At 42.4% G+C, this 21,811-nt stretch overlaps 1 protein-coding gene across 1 annotated transcript; it reads left to right on the top strand.

Annotated features, from left to right (window-relative positions):
* The first annotated feature begins 1,323 nt into the window (after window positions 1–1,323).
* On the top strand, window positions 1,324–19,179 carry LOC126406896 (golgin subfamily A member 7B-like). Its single transcript, XM_050071454.1, has 5 exons — window positions 1,324–1,411; window positions 8,808–8,933; window positions 9,820–9,972; window positions 14,997–15,098; window positions 17,961–19,179. Exons 1-5 carry the CDS (start codon window positions 1,400–1,402, stop codon window positions 18,045–18,047), a joined length of 480 nt encoding a protein of 159 aa, XP_049927411.1. The 5' UTR covers window positions 1,324–1,399; the 3' UTR covers window positions 18,048–19,179.
* Window positions 19,180–21,811: the final 2,632 nt, after the last annotated feature.

The following is a 21,811-nucleotide window of genomic DNA, read 5'->3' as shown; positions in this document are numbered from 1 at the left end:
TGTTTCCATTCATAAGTGCTGTCGTGTATTTGCGGATGTATGTGTGCGAGCATTTCAGCATCTCTGCCAGAAATGTGATCTAAGCATATCTCAGGGAGTTTGTATTGTAGTGCTGGAGAAAGTGGCTAATTTCAGCACGTGTCATGACTCATGATGTCAAACAAGCAAAAGAAAATAAAGAGCTTTACCCCCAGAATAGCCTCATCACAGTGATTTCACTCACTATCTTTTATCCGAGTCTTTTTCATCTAATCAAAAACATTTTCCCGTCCTTGGGAGCATCAAGAGCACGGAAATGTGAGCTTTTATCTCAGCTGACACTTTTTTTGGTCATTTTTTATGAATTTTAAGTCAACCTTGTAAAAAATTCAAACCCAGAAATACCTTGATCTGCTGGTGAACTGGAAGACTTTGCTTTTCTTGAAAAGGAAAAAAAATGGCAATATGGAACACCCATGGGCTCTGATAAATGTTTAATATGAAGACTTTCTAATGGTGCATTAACTATACGGGCTACAGTATGAGTCACTGCAGCATGACCACTCTGCAACAGCACCAAAGGATAACAGTGTTGGCTACAGTAAACACCTACTGACTGTACAGCGTTGCCTAAATATGAAAACTGGCTTCCATTTGAATAAAACTGAGCTTCACTGCATGCTGGCAGTAACCAGTGATTCATGCTTCAGAATAAATTCACTGTAATATTTCCTTGGGGACTCACATTGTCACTCAGTGGTGACTTAATAATGATCTAATATATTTTTATCTCATGGGTATCAGTATGGCACTTCCGTATTCTTATAGAGCTGCAGAGTTTTGCTTCATCCTACTCTTTTAAAAGTTATAAAACCACTAATAAAGCTCAGTTTTAATATATACAGTTCAGATATTATATTCTGGATCATTTGGTGAGAACATTTGATTTTTCTGTACCTGTATGGACACTCTATTGCCTTTTAGAAAGACATGTGAGTTGTTTTGCTTGGACTGGTCACAAATAGAAGCTCAAACCGGGGCACTTTATTTGAATTATTGATGATAAATGAAATAATAATAGCCCACAAAAAGAAACAGCATAAATAAACCGTAAATAATGAAATAAAAAATCACTAACTTGCCTTTTGAAAGCCTGACCTTGAGGACTGAATCTAGGTCGAATTATTCTCGCTCTATGCATTAATAAAAATTCTCATGCAATTACCATAACCCCCACTTTCCCCCCGTATTCCGCGATAACACTCGCAGGGTGCGCGCTCTTGCACGCATTCGCACATGCACGCGCGCTCGTGCCTCCTAGTCTTCCTGCCAACGCTCTATAGTCGCGGTGTCCCGCACAGCACAAGCAAACGGTTGTCGTTTTCAGCACGGGACAGATCCTGCACCCTCTCACTGCAACATGGCGACAGAGGTAAGACATTCAGCTCCTCTGCTGCATTTTTTCTTTTATTTTATGAGGAAAAACCCGACAAATGATTCTGTTCCTCCGGTTTTTTTTCTGAGAAATGCAGGTTGAGAACTGCAGTCTTGTAAACTGAATGTGTTGCTTCTTTGCCTCCGATTTCTGTGATCCACCGTGGTCAGTGTTGCCTTAATTGAGTCAAATCAGCCTGCTGGATTTGGCTTATTGTAAATGTGAAGTCGAGAAACAGGAGTCATGTCACGTAAAGAATATTGTTCACCCAGGAGCTTCTATTTCACTTTCTTTCATCACACTTTGAGCTCTGTAATCACGCTCACACATCCCCAGAGTTTTCCTTTCCTTTTCTTTTAACCAGATATTCATGCATTTTCCACTAAGAAACTAGATCCAGTGTCAGCCAGGTGGAGAATATCCAGTCAGAGCTGTGGAGGCTGGTGAGAGTGGTGGTGATGATGATGGAGCAGTCAGCACCATGGACAGGGACAGTCTCTCTCTGTCTTCCCCACTGTCATACTTTGAAATTGGCTTGACAAGGCTTTGCATTTGCAATGAGCCGCAGATTGAATCAGCTTTCCATACTCTGCTGTCTTCATGCCTGTAATCAATGTAGTCAACATGATTGACAGCTCTATACAGCGAGAGGATGCACAGAGACTGTATTGTTCAGGCGGTGTCACGTAACTAGTTACTCCACAAAGCATCAACAGTGCTTGCTTGGTGTATTTTTAGCCTCAGTAATGCCTGGTAGCTCTCGGGCCAGCAGCACATCTTCCCCTCTCCCCCTTGGTGTCCTTGGTGATGTCACCATAATGCTGAAGACATAGCTGCCTTAGTTATCATAATAATGATCTCACCAGAGGAGGCAGCCATTACTTGGAAAGTTTGAGCCAGCTTACACTCATGCAGGTAATTTGTGCATGTGTGTGTGTTCATATGTATATGTGGGTGATTGATAAGTCCAGTTTATGGGTGAGTGAAGTTGTAATTCAGGTTTAATGGTGCTGCAGGTGAAGGTGCAGTGGACAGTAAGCTGGACAGGATTCATGATTATGTTTTGTTTTTTTTCCCCCTCTGAGTCTGCAAGATATTGGCAGAGTGGCCCTGATTTCCTCTGGTGGTCTGCCAGTATCCCTGTCCAAGTCCCATCAATTACACGCACACACACATCCACGTAGATGCACACAAACACATCCAGTGTGTGTGCAAACCAGGACAGATTTAATGTCCAAGGTCCATCAATTATCCATGGCATATTTAATACGAACAGGCTGCTGCAGTTTGTAACCATCAGTGATTTGAGTTTGAGACGAGCAGCACAGTTTACTTCCTGTCCGTGCTTTTATCCACCTGCCTCTGCCGCCGTCTCTTATTATATTAGAACTCATTCTATGACATTTATTGTATGCCAAGTCAGCAGATGACGACGTTAAGTGACTGAGTAACACTCAGCTCGTACCGCAGATTGTTTGTGCTGCATGGACGGTCTTTGGATCCATTAAGTCCACTACTGCCAGATCCTCCTCTCTGTCTGTAGGCTAGCCCTGGCTGGAGTATTACGCTGTTGACGAATAATGTGTGGAAGCACAGTAATCATCTCAGAGGCTGGCAGAGGCACAGCTCTCTACTGAAACAATGCTCCACTTTTATCCAAAAGAGATTTCCTCTTCCAGCTTTGGCTTCAGAGCCACTGATCGTCCACCTAGATGTCATGGAAATTTGAACTGTTTTGTCAACACTGTCTAAACTTGAATGATTTATAGACCCCTGGCTAGCCCGGCTTGGCAGCAAGCATGAAAAAATGCTGCTCCCAATGGCAGGAAACCCGTTATATTATGAGGAGATGAAAAGAGAGAGCTGAAAGTAAGAAAAAAAGAGCTCTGAGATGAGAAACGTCTGACTCTTGAGTGTACTTACTGTGCGTGCTGTAATTGTGTGTGCCCTTTGCGATGTCTGCCCACTGGCAGCACTCACCCGTGCTGTCGCTATGTGTTCCTTGAGTCGAAGTGACTAAACTATGAAACATGTCATGGCAATGAGCGTAATGCACACTCACAGATCCAAGCTGGAGGAAACAGATATGGGGGAGGGTATTAGAGGAGGACTGACAAAGAAAATATGTTAAAGTGGTCTTTTTCATTTTAGCGACATCCTTGGTCACGAGAGGTCATTTATGCATCATGTGTCATCCTTTACTTCAGGTTTAGATTGACGTAGAGTTCTTTGGTTCTTCAGCCAGTGACTCTATCCACTCATAAAATATGGAATGCATAATCTTTGTACATGTTCTGCTGTTTTGTTCATTTATTTCTATCTTTTGTTTGCTTTTGCAATATGTTTTTACAAGCTGCTTAACTGGTGTTAAATCCTCCTCCTTTAACTTATTTTCACTCTTTACTTCACTTCTGCATTTAATCAATGTGCAAACAAACATAAACCAAACTAAAAGTAACAGATGTGTGGGCGGAAGGAGTCAGATGGTGCCGCATGATGCCGAGCTTCTTAATAGAGTCCTGTGTGATCACTATGACATTTTAACATTGCTGTCTGCTCGCGTGCTATATTTAGACACAGTAATAGACTGGATTTGAACCCCGATCTCCCACGCAGGAAAGTAAACATCAGCACTCTGCCAACAGAAAACATTTATCTTGAGGGCTTAAATGGACACAGACAAGACCGCTCTGTCGGTAACATCAACACCACGTGACTGAAGAAATATTTCATGAAGTTCCTTTAGTATCAAAGCACGATAACTGTTGGAGAACTTTGGTGGTTGTGAGTAACTTTAAAGAGGCCACAAGCTTCCTGGTTTGTCAGGGTGAGGTCGGTTTACATTAAAGGAATACTTCACACACAAAACGATAATTTGTATGTCAGTTACTCTCCCTGTGTTGTGTTGAATTCATGAAGACTTTGTTTTTCTCACATGCCTCCATGGTGAAAGAGGAGTCCAGAAACTGAGAAATTTCTTGACGAATTGAAGTAAATGGGGGCCGTGTTTAACAACAGCAAAACTACAAACTCTTACACAACTCGTGCAGTATAATCCACGTCTCATTTATCCAGTGGTGTGCTCAGTACTTGCTCACACTTGCACATGCATTTTCACTACAGCGTTACTATCTAAATCTAAATCTACTATCTTTTAATGTAGGCTCCCCCATGTTTTAACAGATCTGGGGAAACGCCATTTTCATTTTTGCATTATATGTTGTGTTTGTTGCATTTTAAATGTGTTTTGATTGGCTGCTCCCATGGCCAGGTCTCTTCAATTTCAATAGGACTTCCTGGCTAAATAAAGGTTAAAGAAATAAATAAAAACACTTCCGCATGAACAGTCACTTAGGCAATTGCATGCATTTGAACTCTGCTCGAGGCAATGCACAAGCAGAGTTCAAACGCACATGCTTGTCCAGGTGTGCTACTTGTATGTGGAAGATATAGTTTTGCTGTTGTTAAACGTGGTCCCCCTTTTACTCCAATTCATCAAGAATGTTTTCAGTTTTTGGATTCTTCGTTCACCCTGGAGACATGCAAGAAAAACTAAGCTCTCTTCACAAATTCAGCGTAACACAGGGTGAGTACTAACTGTTATACAAATGATCCTTTTGTGGGCAAAGTGTTCCTTTAAGCAGCACAGAAGTTCATATTTGATTGGCAGGAAGTTCCAAATTTAGGGCCAAATTCCCACAAAGTGACTGCTGCTGCAGAACGGCTCACATCCACAAACCACCCAATCAGAACCTGACGTGAAGTGACGCAAAAAGCACTGGCTGCCACAACACTTTGTAAGATGCATCAGTTTTGACCTTCAGCCACGACATCTCCTTAATTCAGACTAATCAGTTCTAAACTGTGGAACACAAGTTTCCAAGTACATTAAAATCAGGGGAGTGGTGGGAGAGATGTCCTCCGAGATCCTGTGTTTGGACAAATAAATAGACTCGGTGTCTGACTGGCTGTCACAGAGACACATGACTCCTGCCTGCTTTGCTCAGCTGCGAGCTACATGTAGCACAGAGATGTAAGACAGGGGTCAGTAGGTCACCAACGAGCCAAAACACACCGTGATGTCCCACTGGCCTGAATGCAGTGCATGTGACAGTTCAAGGCGAGCTGGCGAGTTTCACTCTCTCTGGTCTGGACTCCTGACAACTAAAACGTCTGTGCCCTTTCTTCTTTCTTCCTCTCTTTCCTTAGTTCCTTCTGTCTTTACTTTTTTCCTCACATCTTTCCTCAAATATTTATTAATTTCCCGCTTTCGTTACCTTAGTTATTTCCATATGCCTCCTCATGTCTTTCTTCCAGTGTATTTAATCTCTTTCTTTCTGTCCGTCCTCTTTTTCTTTCTTTCTTTCTATACCTGAAGCATTAAAATCCACAAAATTGGGCACATGAAGTTTAAATCTGGCACCAAAACTCTTACTTTGGAAACTTAGTATTTACTGCTAGTTTCTGTTTGCAGTAAACAAGTTTAAACCCTCCAGTCAAAATTTGAAGGCAGATCCCTATTCTTCAAAGAGCATTGTCCCCTGTGGTTTTGCCACTGACACACATACTTCCATGTGAAAAACCAACGCACATACATGCACCCACACGCACTCTTACAGTCACGAACAAAGAACCTGTAATCTTCATGAATCTAACTCTCAGCCAACCGATCCTCACTTGGATAAATGATTCTCAATCGTGTGCTGATAATTGCTTCTATTAATAGAGTGACTTGTTGTTCATCATGATGGCCCAAAGATAGCGTGGAGAGGAGGAGGAGGGGGAGGAGGGGGGGTCCAGTGTTAGAGAGACGGTGAAGGCAAAAAAGACGGATATTAAAAGCTCTGGCAGACAGAAAGATCTAGTGGCTGCGAGATGATTTTGGCTTTTGGCTGACGGAAATAGCAGCTTGGATGCTATTCTTGGTTGTGAGTGATATTCCCTGTATATAGAGATGAAAGGCTGGCACTGTACTGTGTCTGCTTACTTGGAAATGACTCTCTTGGGCTCATACATGCAGGTAACCTCATAAACAGAGACTCTGCTTGCTTTCAATTAAAACAACACTGCAGTAGCTCGCCACACTATGACTGTGATATCCATAGATTAAAATATAGTGACTATAATAAGACAACAACTGCACAAATTCTGTGAAATATGGAGTTTATGTAAAATTATTTGAGGCACTGAAATGAATGCTTTCCTCTCTCCCTGTTTCTCTCGCCCCCCCCCCCCCCCCCCCCTCCCCACCCCTCCCCACCCCCCCCCCCCCCCCCNGTTTATGTAAAATTATTTGAGGCACTGAAATGAATGCTTTCCTCTCTCCCTGTTTCTCTCGCCCCCCCCCCCCCCCCCCCTTTACACTCCTACTGTATCTCTAATTACCATCCTCTCGAGGAGTAATTTAGATCAGCAGGGGGCAAGTTACACTGGCCCACTTGCTTGGGAAATGACTGTTTGGGTGTAAAACACACCACTCAGCACCAAAGTGCTGTAAAGGGGTGTCTTTCAAAGTGTTTGTTATTACTGCAATCGGCCTGTTGATGCTGGAGGAATGTATAAGAGTGCTATCTACACCTGCTGTTGACGTAGCAACAGAGTACCATTATCTCACTGAGGAGCCCTGGTGCACCTGTGTTGTCCCGTAAAATTACAACTCAAAACCAGCAGGAAATATTGGATAACTTTATGTTGTGAGATGGTTTTTGGTCGGACTGGAATTTTCTGTTAGGAAAATTGAGATCACTGTATCTGATGTGGAGCCACAGTAGCACCAGATCTAATGACATAATGGAACATAAAACAGAACCCATTCATAAAATCATAGAGTTGTAAAACTATAAATCATAAAATCAAGCAAGATTTTAAAAGAGTTGCAGCAGCATGAAGCATAAATATAAAGTAAAAGTCTTAAAAGAAAGCGTTTCAGACCTGCATCAGGAACGTCAGAGCCAGTTAAAGGCTAAAGTGAACAGATACATTTTTAGCTTTCTTTTAGAAATATTTTGTGAGCTAGCTTCCCTGATATCTATAGGTAGTGTGTTCCATAGCTTTTGGGTGTGCTTGACAAAGGTTGCATCCCCGATCTTCTTCTGGCTGTTGCTGGGAACCTCCAATAAACCAGCAGCAGATGATCGCAGTGTTCTCGGAGTCAAATAGTTAACAAGGGAGTTAGTAATGTAGCTCGGTCCAAGCCCATGTAGGGCTTTGTACACAAGGAGGAGGAGGAGCTTAAAATCAATTCTAAAAGTAACAGGAAGTCAGTGCAGAGCAGCTGAGCTGACATCTCTCAGTGGTGTTTTTGGGAGGCCAGTAAAAAGTGCGTTACAGTAGTTGAGTTGGCTTGAAATAAGGGGCATGAATCAATATCTCAGCATCTTTTATTATTTAGAAATGGTCGTACTGTAGCTATATTTCTGAGGTGGAAAAATTTGGTTTTCAATTAGAGAGTTAACTTCATAGTTAACCCTGGATTTTCAAAACTATGGGGCTGATTCACTTTTTACAGGAATAAATCACCATAGTAACTTCTGCAAACCTGCTCCGGAGCAGGCTAACTTCAGAGACTCGGATCACAACCTGTCAACACCCTGACCTCTGACCAATCAGAAAAAAACAGAGAATCTAGACATGAATAAAAGCCCAGTGTGGCCTATTTTATAGTTTAGTTAGCGGAATCATTATATTGTTCCAGGCTTTCTGTTTCCACTGTCTTTTTAAAACAGAACTTCTAACAGATGGAGAGTATGACACAGTTCATACAGTGATGATTTTAGCTGCATTTTAACTGTGCAGCTTTTATTCTATCCCCACAGTGATACCTGACAGTGTAGATGCTTTTCACTCTGATTTCATCACTGCAGCTCAGAATAATATGAGACACCTGTGTGCTGATAACTGGGATGAAAAGAAAAATTGTCCTCTATTAGAAAAATCCACACACTTTTAATTAGCTCCTGTGAATGCAACCTTTCGATCGGCTCGACCTCATCAGTGAAAAACCAATTTTCCTTCCTGACATAGTAGAAACAGTCAATTAAATAGAAAAAATACTCTATATTTCAGTCAAGTTTTTGCTGTCCCTAAAACACAACGTTCCCATATCAAATAAAGTGCTCCATTAATGGTTCTGATGATGTCGCTTGTAATCAACAACCCTGCCTCTTTCACATTAACATGCTCGTGGCTGGAAAGGAAAACAGGGTTGACTGAAATAGTTGAAAACCAGCTTCATGTTACCAGTTATCCAGACGGTCACTGTCAGGGTTAATGAAGCCATAACCAAAAGATACCCCAGGTATGTTGACCTTGCTCTGTAGTACAGGCTTCTGCTACTCTTGTACCTGCATGAATATAATTAACTTGTGCTTTTCCCTGTTGTGTAACTGCTCAGTTTCATAACCTTCAGGAGCTGAGGCACAGTGCGTCGCTGGTAACAAAGGTGTTTGTGCAGAGAGACTACAGCGAAGGAACCGTCTGCCGCTTCCAGACCAAGTTCCCCTCAGAGCTCGACAACAGGGTGAGCACAAACACACACTCACATACACACATCCATAATAAATAATAATAAATGTTGGCAAAAGCCCAACTCACCTGAAACAACACCCACACTCTCCACCACCGAGAGACTGATGGCTTAATATAACTTAATGAGATTAAGCATCCTGGATGACAGAACACATGTGAATGATGGATATCGGCTTGTGCATTAACTTGTAAGTCTTTCCGCCCCATCCACAAAGGCATACAAACTTTTGCAGCATGACCTCTAATATCCTGCATTACTAACTCGGCAGAAAAAAGCAGAATAAGTGTAACAACTTGTTAAAAATCTTTGGTGTCTGCGTACAAGAAACATTTTCACACTTAACACTTACTGTGGGCACTGGGAGAGAAAGTGCTGTTTATTTGCTCTTTTCATCTTGCAGTATTAGCATTTGTGAATGCTATTATGTTGGGGTTTTACTGTAGATTTGTCTAGCAATTAGCATCAGAAGTAGACAGTCCGCATACACAGAGTAAGTAAGAAACATAAACAGAGAGAAACACAGAGGGAGTCAGTGCAAAGGGAACATTAATAAACATTTTTTTAATCACTGCAGTGTAAATGTTCCCTGTCAGATGCTCAAACACAGCACATTGCAGTCACATTTTTAAGTACTTTTCCATTTTAGCCTCAAGTTCCTTCTTATTCTTCAACTGAGGTGTGTTGATAAATTATTCGACAAAGTAGGAGTACTTTGGGTTGAGCAGAATGCAACTGGTATGTTTGGCAGGCTGTTTTACAGCTGAACAGCTTGCTCCCACAGCTATGCCAAAACTCTTTTCACTTTCTCAGTCCTAATGGTGTGTGCATGCCTCCATATCTCTACCTTGGTATTTTTTATCTGTGTGTTTGTAAGTAGATTGAGCGAACCTTGCTCGAGGAGACGGTGAAGACCCTGAACTCTTACTATGTGGAGGCCGAAAAAATCGGAGGTCAGTCGTACCTGGAAGGATGTTTGGCTTGTGCAACAGCTTATATGGTGTTCCTCTGCATGGAGACACGCTATGAGAAGGTAATACACCTGTGCACACTGAAATCCAAGCACATAAAATGACCACTAGTGTAACAGAAAGCACATTTACCTACACAGAAGGGTTTTATCTATGCAATGATGACAGCTAATTGACTGTGACCCTGTATAGAAAAGTTGATCATTGAGCAACACCTCGTCTTTCACACAACTAATACATATAGACACCCATAGGCAATTTACTGATCCTATCCTATTGAATAATGTGCAAATATGCATGTGTAGAGAGGACACTGAAACACCTGGATGATACTCACACCAGAGCTCACTGTGCTGCCATGATAAATATTCAAACACTGAATCATTCTGATATTGAAATATTGAAGATATGAAGGCAGTTGAATGGACTGTGATCCTCCTGATCCTGTGCATCATTGCAGGAATATCGCAGCTCAACCTTCTTCATTTCCAGCTGGTTAATTTACACTCCACTGCCCATCCACAAGATTTATTTACTGCGATATTTTTATGGAAGCCAGCTCTCTGTCAAGCACATAACCATCCAGTTGTGTGTTCTGGTGCACTATGCCCCTCTGAGGTTATTTACACCCACTCACACAGGGCAGCAGAGCCAAAAAACAGGAGATAAGATCTGATTCACTCCTGCACAGCTGTCCATCCACTAGTTTGTTAATCCTGCCCCAAAGCCGGCACCTGTGTGCTGCTGGGCAAGGCATTGCACACCAGCTGTAACATGGCATTCACCTCCAACACAACCAAGACATCCATCTTGACAACGGACAGGTGATTAAAACTCCACACCGCTGTGTCACAGCTTATCAAGATGGAACAGTACATGCATGCATAACACAAACACATATAGAGACGCATACAAAGTGAGTTTGATTAATTCTGTTGTGACTGTGTGGGTACCGCCGCTGTTTCAGATGAAACTTGAGTGGTGTGAAGTCCCAGCATGCCTCTGTGTTCTGATCTCTGTCACCCACGACATTCATCTTCCTGGTCTTGTTGCGTTTTGTAAACATTTCTTTATCAAAGCAGTACAGAGGTACTGGGAGCTTGACCAAGAAGCACAAAAGGACTTATTGCTGTGTTGAAGCCATGCACAGACGGCCTGTTCTGAGGCTCCTTTCATCTCCCTGTCAGCTGGGTGCTGCTCCATTGGGACGCTGAGATGCTATCGGCCCCACAGGAGAGTTGTTTATTCACTTGTTTAACTTCATCATCTTGGCTGAATGACGTTTACGAGTGACGATGATCAAATATAACCCACCCAAGTTGATGCTGTTTGTGCGCATATGTGTGTGTATGCTGATAAAGAGGCCACACACCAGTGAGCGTGGATCAGTGTGCAGATTCATTGAAACCCTGGATGCTGGCATCTCACCCTATCAAAGGATACTGATTGCTCCCAGCATGTCAGAACAAATCCATGTGCGCACAAGCATTCATAAAGCTTCCCTCACACATACTATGTGCCCTCCATCTCTGACTTCTCTTCCTCTGTTATTCACAAGAATGTGCCTGCACATATGGGACTGACTCAGACACATGTATACACACATTTCCCTTTATATCGCACCGGTGACATAAACAACTTTCATTCTAGCAGAGGGATACACACTCGTGGCATGCAAGTGAAACAGACTGTGACACCTTTGCTTCTTAGGCGATGCACACACACATTCGCAAAGCTTTTCAGGGCTGTCACAGACATGCCAGTGCAACGGCGGCACAGCTTGTACACTTGACTGTCATACTGTTGCGCTGAAGAGGACTGAGCTGCCCTGAGAGCTCGCTAGCAGTGAAAGGATCAGCCTTTTCCCTGGACCACAGTAAACCTATTAGTCAGGGCTCTGTGTGCCTCTTCTTCTTCTCCTCTGTGGTGCGTCATACTCTTTGATGGAGTTTATAACAAAAGACACAGATTGTATTGTGTTTGTGGAGATACTGTCATTGTTCCAAGCCCAATATTGATTGCTTTCTGATTAGGTGTTCTTGACATAGATCTGACTGATTTAAAGCAGCACAGTGGAGCAAACCACTGCCTTTTGATGGCTTCGTAAACGGCTTAACGGAGGAATTTCATGTCTTGTTGGCTCCCCGATCGTAACATTTTCCAGACATTTCATTGCGAAAGTCTCTTCTTATTCTTCTCCTTCCAGTGGGAGACAGAGAGAAGTATTCTTCTGTGGTTTAGTCTCCACTAGCAGGGGTCACTATATTAGCAGCTGTGCCTGCAGCTGTAACAGGCCTTTGACATCCCAGAGGAGTGCTGCTCAGTGTGTTGCTCTGCACCCTCTATTGTTTTAATCTCTCAAGGCTGAGTGCTGCAGTGACCTTTAGTTAACTTACAAAAGAGGAAGTGAATCTGTCATGTTCAATAAATCAGACACAAAAGTGTTACATCCCAACACAGCATACTTCAAAGGATAATTGTAGCATGTGACTTGGACCCTATTTTTTGTGGTTGTAAAGGTCCAGTGTGTAAGATTTAGGAGGATATATTGGCAGAAATGGAATATAATATCCATAACTATATTGTAATTTGTTTTTAATCACCTGGAACTAAGAATTGTTGTGTTTTCATCACAATATGAAATAATGGACGAAGCTACGGTGATGTCACCTTTTTGGTTTGTACATTTATAAAACCTCAAGTTCAGCATTTAGGCCGTTTTCATCTTGGGTTTTTTAGAGCTAGAAATGAGAGGGTGAGAGGGTGGAGTTGTGAATGAGTGACTCATAGACTGTAGCAACAGCACCACCCTTAGATATGCATAACTTTGGGCCTTAATTAAATGTCAATGGGTGAGTTATATAAAAATTCACCCCCCTTCAGTTGTCATGATGAGAAAAATTAGCTATAGAGACCAAAACTGTTTTATTTACCAGGCTGCAAACATGTTTATTTCTGCTGTAAAGTTGGGCATTTTAATATAGGGGTGTACGTGGCTCTATTCTGTATTGGAGCCAGCCTCAAGTGGCCTAGCAATAAACATGTTAGCTTCATTTTCAGGCTCGGAGGTTGCTGCTTGGTTTTCAGTACCTTAGAATGAGACGATCATATCTACAGGCAGAGCGGGTCCTCCTCCATGGAGTTGCCATGATGTTTTTACAGAAGCCCAGAATGGACAAACTAAACAATGACTCTAGATAGGGTCATTTGTGTTTTCGCATCGGCCATCATACTTCTCCTACACGCTTGGCACACGAGAAGTTTCAGTTGATTGCACTCTGCAACCTCACCACTAGATGCCACTAAATCCTACACACTAGACCTTTAACAATTAATTGCTAAAAAGCAGTCTGACTGGGAAAGAAACACAAGTGCACAAACAATCATACAGATTTTAAACAAACCTGTAGGTTGGCCAGACTTACGGGTGCAGTCAATTTTGGTTTTACATCCTGATAAAGATGAAAATAGTATGGCTAAACTGTTTGCTTCTTTGCAACTTGTCTGAATTTCTGACTGCTCCTGTTTCTCACCTGATTGAACTTCATTTTAGCAATGTCCATGTGTTCCAAAATCTCAGCAGTTAAAGGATCATTATGTAATCCTAGAGAAAGATAGCTGATTGTTGAGTCTTAGTCCCAGGTCGTCACATACCGAAGCTTTGGGCTGGTGGTTCAATCGACTACCAACCCAAAGTCATTAGCATTTGATGACCTGGGAATGAGATTAAATAATCAACTATCTTCCTCCAGAGTTGCGAACTGAACCTTTAAATTGGTGCCTTGAAACGGATGCTAAAGCCATAAAAATTAGACCAAAGTTGTATTTTACCATTGTTTCCCTCTAATATACAGTAATACAGTCATTTTTTTTCTTCGAGTTATACAAATGTCTGTTGTTTTAGTACAGACACACAGATGTGCTAAAGACCGTGGCTCCTTTGTAGGAGTTGTGAAAGCTCTCTCAGTGTACATGAGGATCAGTGGAGCATGGTTTAGCTGATTGACATGGTTAGACAGAGTTTCGGAGGAGCATGGCACATCAGCATTGTTGGTGTCCACAGAGGCATAGCTGAGGCTGAATAAGCTGCTCTAATGATGCCACTTTAGCTAATATCTGTCCATTTAGCATCACTGCGCATCAGTCAACAGTCATTTGGTTGCTATCAGCAGCAACATGGGACTCTATCACAGTGCTGAGGCTCTTGTAAACACTCTCCTAGTCTCCAGGGCAAACTTTGTTTGTAGTTGCAGTGCGTAGGAGAATCTTTACAGGCATGCTTCTTTGAATTTGGTGTGCCAAGACATGGTCTGAATGTAGTGCTCAGCTTCACTCCACTGCTGCTCTGTGGTTTTTAGCACATTTGATGCAATACTCACTTGCAAAACTGAGAAATAAGTCCAGTGCCAATGCAATCCAAATAAACTGTCCACCTCATATTTTAGAGTGTTTCCAAATTGCCCCGACAGTTAACCAAGGCATGACATTTAGCCTGAGAGAGCCATCTTTGGAATTAGGAACTAAAGCTTCCAAATGGAAAACTTCAAAAAGAGAAAAGCTCATGCTCCTCAATTTTAGTAATTCAATTCATACAGCCTTGCTTGACATGAGTGGCTTGGAACTATGTATGAAAATAACTGCCGTACTTAGAGCATAATGGAATTACTTTGAGTTTAGATTATAATGTTCAGGAAAAATAAAGACGGGCAATGACTCGAGAGAGTCAGTATCATATGCCGTATGCTAACTATGCGCAGAAGGACTGCAAACTCATTTCTTCCATTTTTCATTTTTTCCACCCAAGACAGCACAGGAGGAGGTTAAAGTTGCCGCAGCCCTGCCCTTGTTCAGCCTCTTTTAGGCACATTTTTATTACCTGTAACACAATGTGCACTTTGAAAAGTAATATGCAGGTAATGGATCCCCAGTTGGAATGTCTGTTTAGATTTTTTTCTGCTAGATCACATGTTGTACTTGTGTTTTTAGGTTTTCATTATGCCTCCAATGTTTCTAATCAAATATGGATTACCTCCAAATGTACCTCTGTCCTTCTCTAACCTCTCTCTGCCCCCCCTGTTTACTCCAGGTGCTGAAGAAGATATCAGGGTACATCCAGGAGCAGAATGAGAAGATCTACGCTCCTAGAGGTCTGCTGCTCACAGACCCCATAGAGAGAGGAATGAGGGTTGTATCCTTTGCTTGTCTGCTGCTTTGAGTGCATAACAAATAGAGGATAAAGTCCCAAATGGGACATATAACAGACTGAGAGGATGTGGCAGTAGTTTTGAGGTTGCAGAAACTAGGCTTCATGAGGGGAAAGTCACCAGTTAGAATCACTGGAACTGCTAGAAACATCTGGGTTGGATAAATGAAAAAGTAATACCTCCTCTTCCTCATATATTACCATCAAGGTGCCCTTGAACAAGGCACTTAAACTCCAGCTGCTGCAGAGTAGCCATTCAATGGCCAACTGTCATTCCCAGGAGTAAATCTGAAGCGGGACAGGGCTGAAAAAAGCATGCGTGCTCCGTCAAATGTCCTTTGATAAGAAAAGGTGAAAAAGTAACAGGGTGATGTGATGAATTAGCACCCTAAGGTGTGTACACGCTTGTGACATTGTGTTTGGTCTGCTCAGGCCATCTTGTTCTGTTTTATCGTCCCAAAATAAGGTGCTCTATCACAATCTTTTCAAGTGTTTCCAGCTCCTCACAAGGCTCATCGTATATTCTTTTACAGTTTTCAGAAGTGGCCAGATGTGTGTCTCTCTGTGTCAGTCGGAGAGATCCCAGCACAGCTCCTCATGTAGTTAAAAGGCAAAGGGAGAGAGAGAATGTGTCCAGTAGACCATCACACAGACCTGGCCCCAGACAGGCTCAAAGAACAGGCTCCAAGTCACAGGGCCAACCTATTACCAACACTTATTAGTCAATACACCCCTATACAATATGTTCTCTGTTTGTGAAGGCTTGTTAGAGACCTCATTCTCCCAAAGAACAGCACAGTATGTGTCTCACCCTTATTACTTTGAGATCACAATTTTTTAAACTCAAAAGGGCAAATCCACTTGCTGGGGTCCAGACCTTTGAATTCACCTGCTCCACTGACTTTGGGTTGACTGATTCATCTGACTTAGTGACACAAACAGCGGTTTCTAAGTTAAAACAAAGAACGACCAGTGAGCGCCGCGGGGGAACTTAATTAGCCAATCAGTGCAACCGGTGGGAGTAAAGGCCTTTGCACACTGAGTCCGTTTTTTTTCCAGATGCATTTTTTCTATCCACTGTCCGAAAAAAAATGAGAAACCTGTTGAACAAGAGCTATCTGAGTTGTGAAATGATTCTGTGCGCCCTGTTCCCCTGTCTTGTCACAGCTGTGTCCCCCCTCCACATTGTCTATACTGATTCTTGGTCAAACATCTCTAAAGCCTTCTGATATATGCGAAAAAATGCAGAAAATCGAACCTGTTCCGAAAATGTTTATGACGGACGAAAGTTTCTGACGTAATTGACACAATGTGAGGTCGTATTTATTTTGGACATGCGACAATTTCAGACAAAAAAAATGGAGTCAGTGTGCAAAGGCCTTAACGCTGTTGTCAGGTGTGATCAAGCAGTGCACCTGAACCAATGAAGAGTAATAACAACAATGCAAGCACTGTAGACAAGACAGACGCTGCTATTGAGGCTGTTCTAAATTGACTCGTCTTCTCAATATCGCCCAACATTGCAGTTTGTTTTTGCTTTGCTCTGCTCCACTCTTAAAACCCTGGTAAAACTGGTATGCTGGCATGGCTGTGCCTCAGTGTTGGTTTAAAACGCGTTAGATTCAGACGGACACATTGGCCTACAGTCATTGGTTAGGGAAAATTGAATTCCACTCACATCTCTTAGAGTGGACGCAGTGTCGGACTGAAGATGGAGGCGGAGTGTAATGAGTTGACAGTTCTGTCTGATACCAGCCGGCCAATTAACACATCTAGTTTGAGTGGTATCTTCACCTTGTCATGAGCTGTTTCAGATTCTGCAGACCTCAAACAATTGTATTCGGAGCACCTCGGAGACGAGTCTGAGACAGGAGATGTGCAGTATCCAACAGACGTGAAGGACTCAAGTCAGACTTAAGTTGCAAATTTGAGGACTTGAGGCTTTACTAACACTGACAAAAGACTTGACTTATTTTGGTAAACGTGACTTGATAAACGACCTGACTTCTTTAAAATAAATGTTTGTATTTTTCTAGACTTTGAGAAGTTACATTTTGTTTTTGAAACATGATTTGGCAATTTCTATTGTAATACGAGCAAACCTGGCAACCTACTGGGACGTGGCAGACTAGCAGAGGCCAACACACGAGACAGCTGTCATAGAAGGGGCTAATCCAAATATAATAAAATTTGGATGGTGTTATGTTGTCAATGACGAAGTAAAAAAAGGGCCGCCGTATGAAAGTTCTGCAGATGAAAAATCAGCGACACAACCACCACAACATCCAACTTCACCACCTTACCTGTCACTATAAAACCCACAAATAAAGTTGCATGAATATGTCTTCCGAGCTAAGTTACATATTAACCAGAAAGCTAACGTTTGACCACATCATTACAGTTTCTTATAACTTCCTTGACTTATAGCAGGGACTCATTTTGACTTCTCACCACCGTGACTTTAAGGTTAAGACTTCTGACTTGCACATATGTGACTTACACCCACCCTTGGTAACCAGTGAGAGAGCAACAGGAAACCTGGAATGCAGAGGGAGGAAAGCAGCAGACACACACAAACTGTGAGTTCTTGGGAGTTTTAGCTGAATTTTGCAATCATTCACGTCAAGCCACTTTGATTTCATGAGTAAATCAGTTGTTTAGGTTATGCACCACCACTTTAACGTAACAACACTTTGAGATGAAAAATGCAGTGTCAGCAATCCAGGAACTTGGCTGTTGTTGGACATTGTTGAGTTGTACTGCCTAAAGATCTGCCAGTACATTTTCAACCCTGTATTTTAATACTGTCTTCATCACGATGATCCTTGACATTCGCCATGTCCTCAGCTAGAGATCAGTGTTTTTGAAGACCGGGGCTCGGGCAGCTCCAGTCCCAGCAGCAGCATGTCGTCGGCAGGCAGCAGCGCTCGGTGACTGGAGGGGCAGCGCCAGGCTTACGGGTACCACCACAGGGGCAGCGGGACTCTTACCAACATCCGCATGCTGAAACATGAGAGCACCAGGTTCTAAGACGAGTGGAGAGCGAAAAAGGCGAGGAGGTGATCCACAGCATTCACACTCTCCCTGCTGGGGCCTACGATGTACCACCACGAGAACAGGAGCTGGCTTACACAAACACACTGGATAACAGAATAAACACAAGTGCAACAGAACCCACACAGCTAGCAGACACACGCACAAGCCAACATCCAGAGTGTCTGTGAGGGAATGTCTTTCATTCTCCAACAGCTATCCAAACCAAAATCTTTTGTTCCAATTTTTCCTTTCACCTTCCCTCTCATTCCATCACGTCTGTTCCATGAGTCACACCATCTCTGTCGTACAGCTGATTCAGCGGGCTTACCCTTGATTAGACTGGATGTCAGTGCTTGATTGTTTCCAGGGGGGTCACTGTCACTATGTCTATCTGCTGATGCATTGGCAGTGTAGTCTGAGGTCTGTGCAGCAGCTCTGAAATCTGGACGGAGGAAAACTACCAGCCTCTTGGGAGACCCAATGTTCTCCGGTCTCGCTGAATGATTGCATTCATGTCAGGTGGTTGGGGTCAAGCCGCTTTGAATGCTGGCAAATTGGGCCTGCTGTGGGACCACTCTGCTCTGTGCTCTGTTCACATGCATTTGGCTTCAATATCAAACAGCTAACAGAGAGCACCTTGGATTATTTATCCTTCTCATTCACAGCAGTGGATACTAGTGATCCACATCACAGCTGCAGGTCACACTCCTACGCATACACACACACACACACACACACGCATACAAATGTACACAACTGTGCCCAAGTACTCGTACAGACACTAGTGAGGGGACATGCACGCACATGCATACTGTATACACATAACTGTGGCTAGTGGCCGTGCGTTCCTGCACACAAAATCCTGGCAGACGTGGAGTTGGAGTCGATCCTACAGACAATATTCTCTGTGGTCTCAGCTCATTGGGAACGCAAGCAAACCCAGGCAGGCCCTGTAAGACTGCGCTAGTTTCCCTGGTAGTGTGTACATGTATCTGGCGTGTTGTGCACAGAGTGTCTGCAGGTCCTTAAAAAGCCTTAAAATGTCTTCAATTCAGTTTTATAAATATAGGGTCTGAAAAGTCATTAAATAATCTTTGATTGAATACACAGGATGGCAATCTGGAACTGCAAAAATATATCAACGACGAAGGAAATATTAAAGAGCCTTTATTACAGTGGTTCATTGAAAGAACCAACATGTTTCGACCACTGTAGGTCTTTGTCAGGGCTTTAAAAACTGTTTTTAATTCTGTCTTTGTCAGGGCTTTAAACATTTTTAAGGTCTGGCGAAGACCTACAGTGGTCGAAACATGTCGGCTCTTTAAATGATTTAGCTTCAACAATAAAGGCTTTTTAATATTTCCTTTCTTGTTGATATATTTTTGGAGTGCCTGGATTGCATTCCTGTGTATCCTGTTATTTCCCCTTTCCATGAGCACCAGACATAAGGTTCTCATCTACGTTTGATTGTACAGAGCAACCAGTCGTCTCTTTTTACAAGTCTTAAATGTGAATTTGTGAGGTCCTACTCGCCACAAACATTTTATGTACTATAATTGATCCATCTTTTGATGTGTTTCTGTTAAAATGAGTCAGGATCTTCTGCATTTCAGTCCACATTTCTGATGCTGCAAATCTTTAAACCTACCACTGAACCTAATACTTTACTTTATACATGCACTGATCTGTTGGCAAAATGTAGATTAAACTAACTCACACTAATAACTACATCTCTACAAGAAAACTAACTCTGTTCAGGACCACATATAGACCCTTTTAGGGCTGATGTCACGATGACGTTATTAGTTGGAGGCAAAACATGAATTGCCACCACAGGGCTGTAGAGTCTTAAAATGTCATCTTGATGTGTTATTGGGAGCCAGAATAGAAGGAGTCATGGCTCAAAACATACATTTTATCACTTACCAGCCACAACTGCCTGTCAACAAAAACGAAGACAACTAAGGTTAAATGCGATAGGACGAAAGGACTGAACAGAGGCGAATATCAAAAATGCTCACACGTGCAGCACATACTTCATATCAGGTTAGGGAGAAAGTATTTACTGTTGTAGGGATGAATAACATCCTGTGTATTAAGGGTTATCATGTCCACCTCATCAGCAATTGGGGAGGAATATTGGGTTTCTCTGTAACGCTAACTTTTTAGCGCATTAGCTAACATTAGCTTTAATAGGAAACTGCTCAAGTGTCGTCCTCCTTTGTAAGATTGGCATAGTAATCGACCACAAAGCCGACCATCCAACCTTCAGCAATCCTGTCAAATCATCCATCCACTGAGTGAGAGCATACGGGTCGGCCAGTCTGGTCCTGTTGGTCAGTGTTTACTTATTCAAGTAACCTGACATGATGCGTTCATGAATTCAGTCTGACACTCTACACTAAAATGAGAGCCCCGTTCTTCAAAGAAATAGAGCATTTTATGTCTATGTGAATTAACGAACAGTTACGTCAATCACACATTCACTCTTCTCGGCGCTCTGCTGCTCCATCTCCTTAGACAGTGCCTAGAGTGTGCTCTGCCACTCTAAGAGTGCGGTGCTCTGCATAACCAAATGGTACATTCTGACAGCGCTCTGAGTCCAGTTTGTGCCAGAGTGCACTTGGAATCAGTATTTCCGAAAGCACCCTATGATGAGAGACGTATCATCTTCCTCCATCGTCAAAAACAAGCCAACAGAACTTGCTAGCTAATGTCTGTGGAGAACTGTTTTGCCTCCAGCTAAGCCCCACCTACCAAAAACGTCATACTGTTTACTAACAGCTATATAGCCTATTTCTCACCTCTATACTTGCATGCAATCAGGGTCCAAAATTAACACTAGCCACTAGCCAAATGCTAGTAAAATAAGCAAGTGGCCAGTAACCTTGCTTCACTCACCAGCCAAAAAAACAAGGGTAATCTATTGAGTGGCTGGTAAAGATTGAACATTCACTAGCCATTTGGCCGGTGAGTCAGAAAGTTAATTTTGGACACTGCATGCAATGCTTGAATAAGAGAAAGATGATTTGTCAAAAAAATGTCTTAAATTTGGTTTAAAGTCATCTTGAAGAGGTCTTAAAGAGCATTAAATCTAACTGTCTGATACTTGTAGACACCTCTGTTGTGTGTGTGTGTGTGTGTGTGCCATCAGTTCCAGCTTTACCTAGTGTGAGATGAGCTTGCTACTCATTAGGAAGATGTCAAAAAGCAAGGATCAGTGTCCCAAATGAGAGCCGAACACACAATGTATGTTAACCAGCACAGGTGTTGATGACAGGTGTGTGTTTGTATGTGAGTGCAGGTGTGTGTAGGAGAATCAGCACACACAGAGTTCAGTAACCTCTGTTGGTCTGCCTGTACTGCTCACGGAGATGCAGATTATTTCTGATTATACAAAATGCAAAATTAAAACAGCAATATTAGAAACACAGAGATATTGATGCATGTGAGATTTCAGATTTAAAGTGTCTCTATCTTCAAAGTCTTTCATCTTTCACTTGTCTGTTATGTATCATCAGACATACAGGCATTAGTTTAATGTCATTTTGACAGTTGTAGCTCCCTCTAGGGTCAGACTAAGGAACTTCTGCACTTCTGAAAGTAAAATCATTAAATATATTTGAGTATAAAGGCAAAGATAGCATGATCCAAACCTAATA

This window comes from Epinephelus moara, chromosome 19 (assembly GCF_006386435.1).
Source record: "Epinephelus moara isolate mb chromosome 19, YSFRI_EMoa_1.0, whole genome shotgun sequence".
In the NCBI taxonomy this organism is placed as follows: domain Eukaryota; kingdom Metazoa; phylum Chordata; class Actinopteri; order Perciformes; family Serranidae; genus Epinephelus; species Epinephelus moara.
Note: the sequence above shows the minus strand (reverse complement) of the source record. Positions and strands in the feature narration are given on the sequence as shown.

Bases quoted from the DNA above. Each gene is read 5' to 3' on its own strand.
- LOC126406896 (XM_050071454.1), top strand. The intron at 8,934-9,819 runs GTGAGCACAAAC...GTTTGTAAGTAG, and splicing joins CCTCAGAGCTCGACAACAGG to ATTGAGCGAACCTTGCTCGA. The intron at 9,973-14,996 runs GTAATACACCTG...TGTTTACTCCAG, and splicing joins TGGAGACACGCTATGAGAAG to GTGCTGAAGAAGATATCAGG.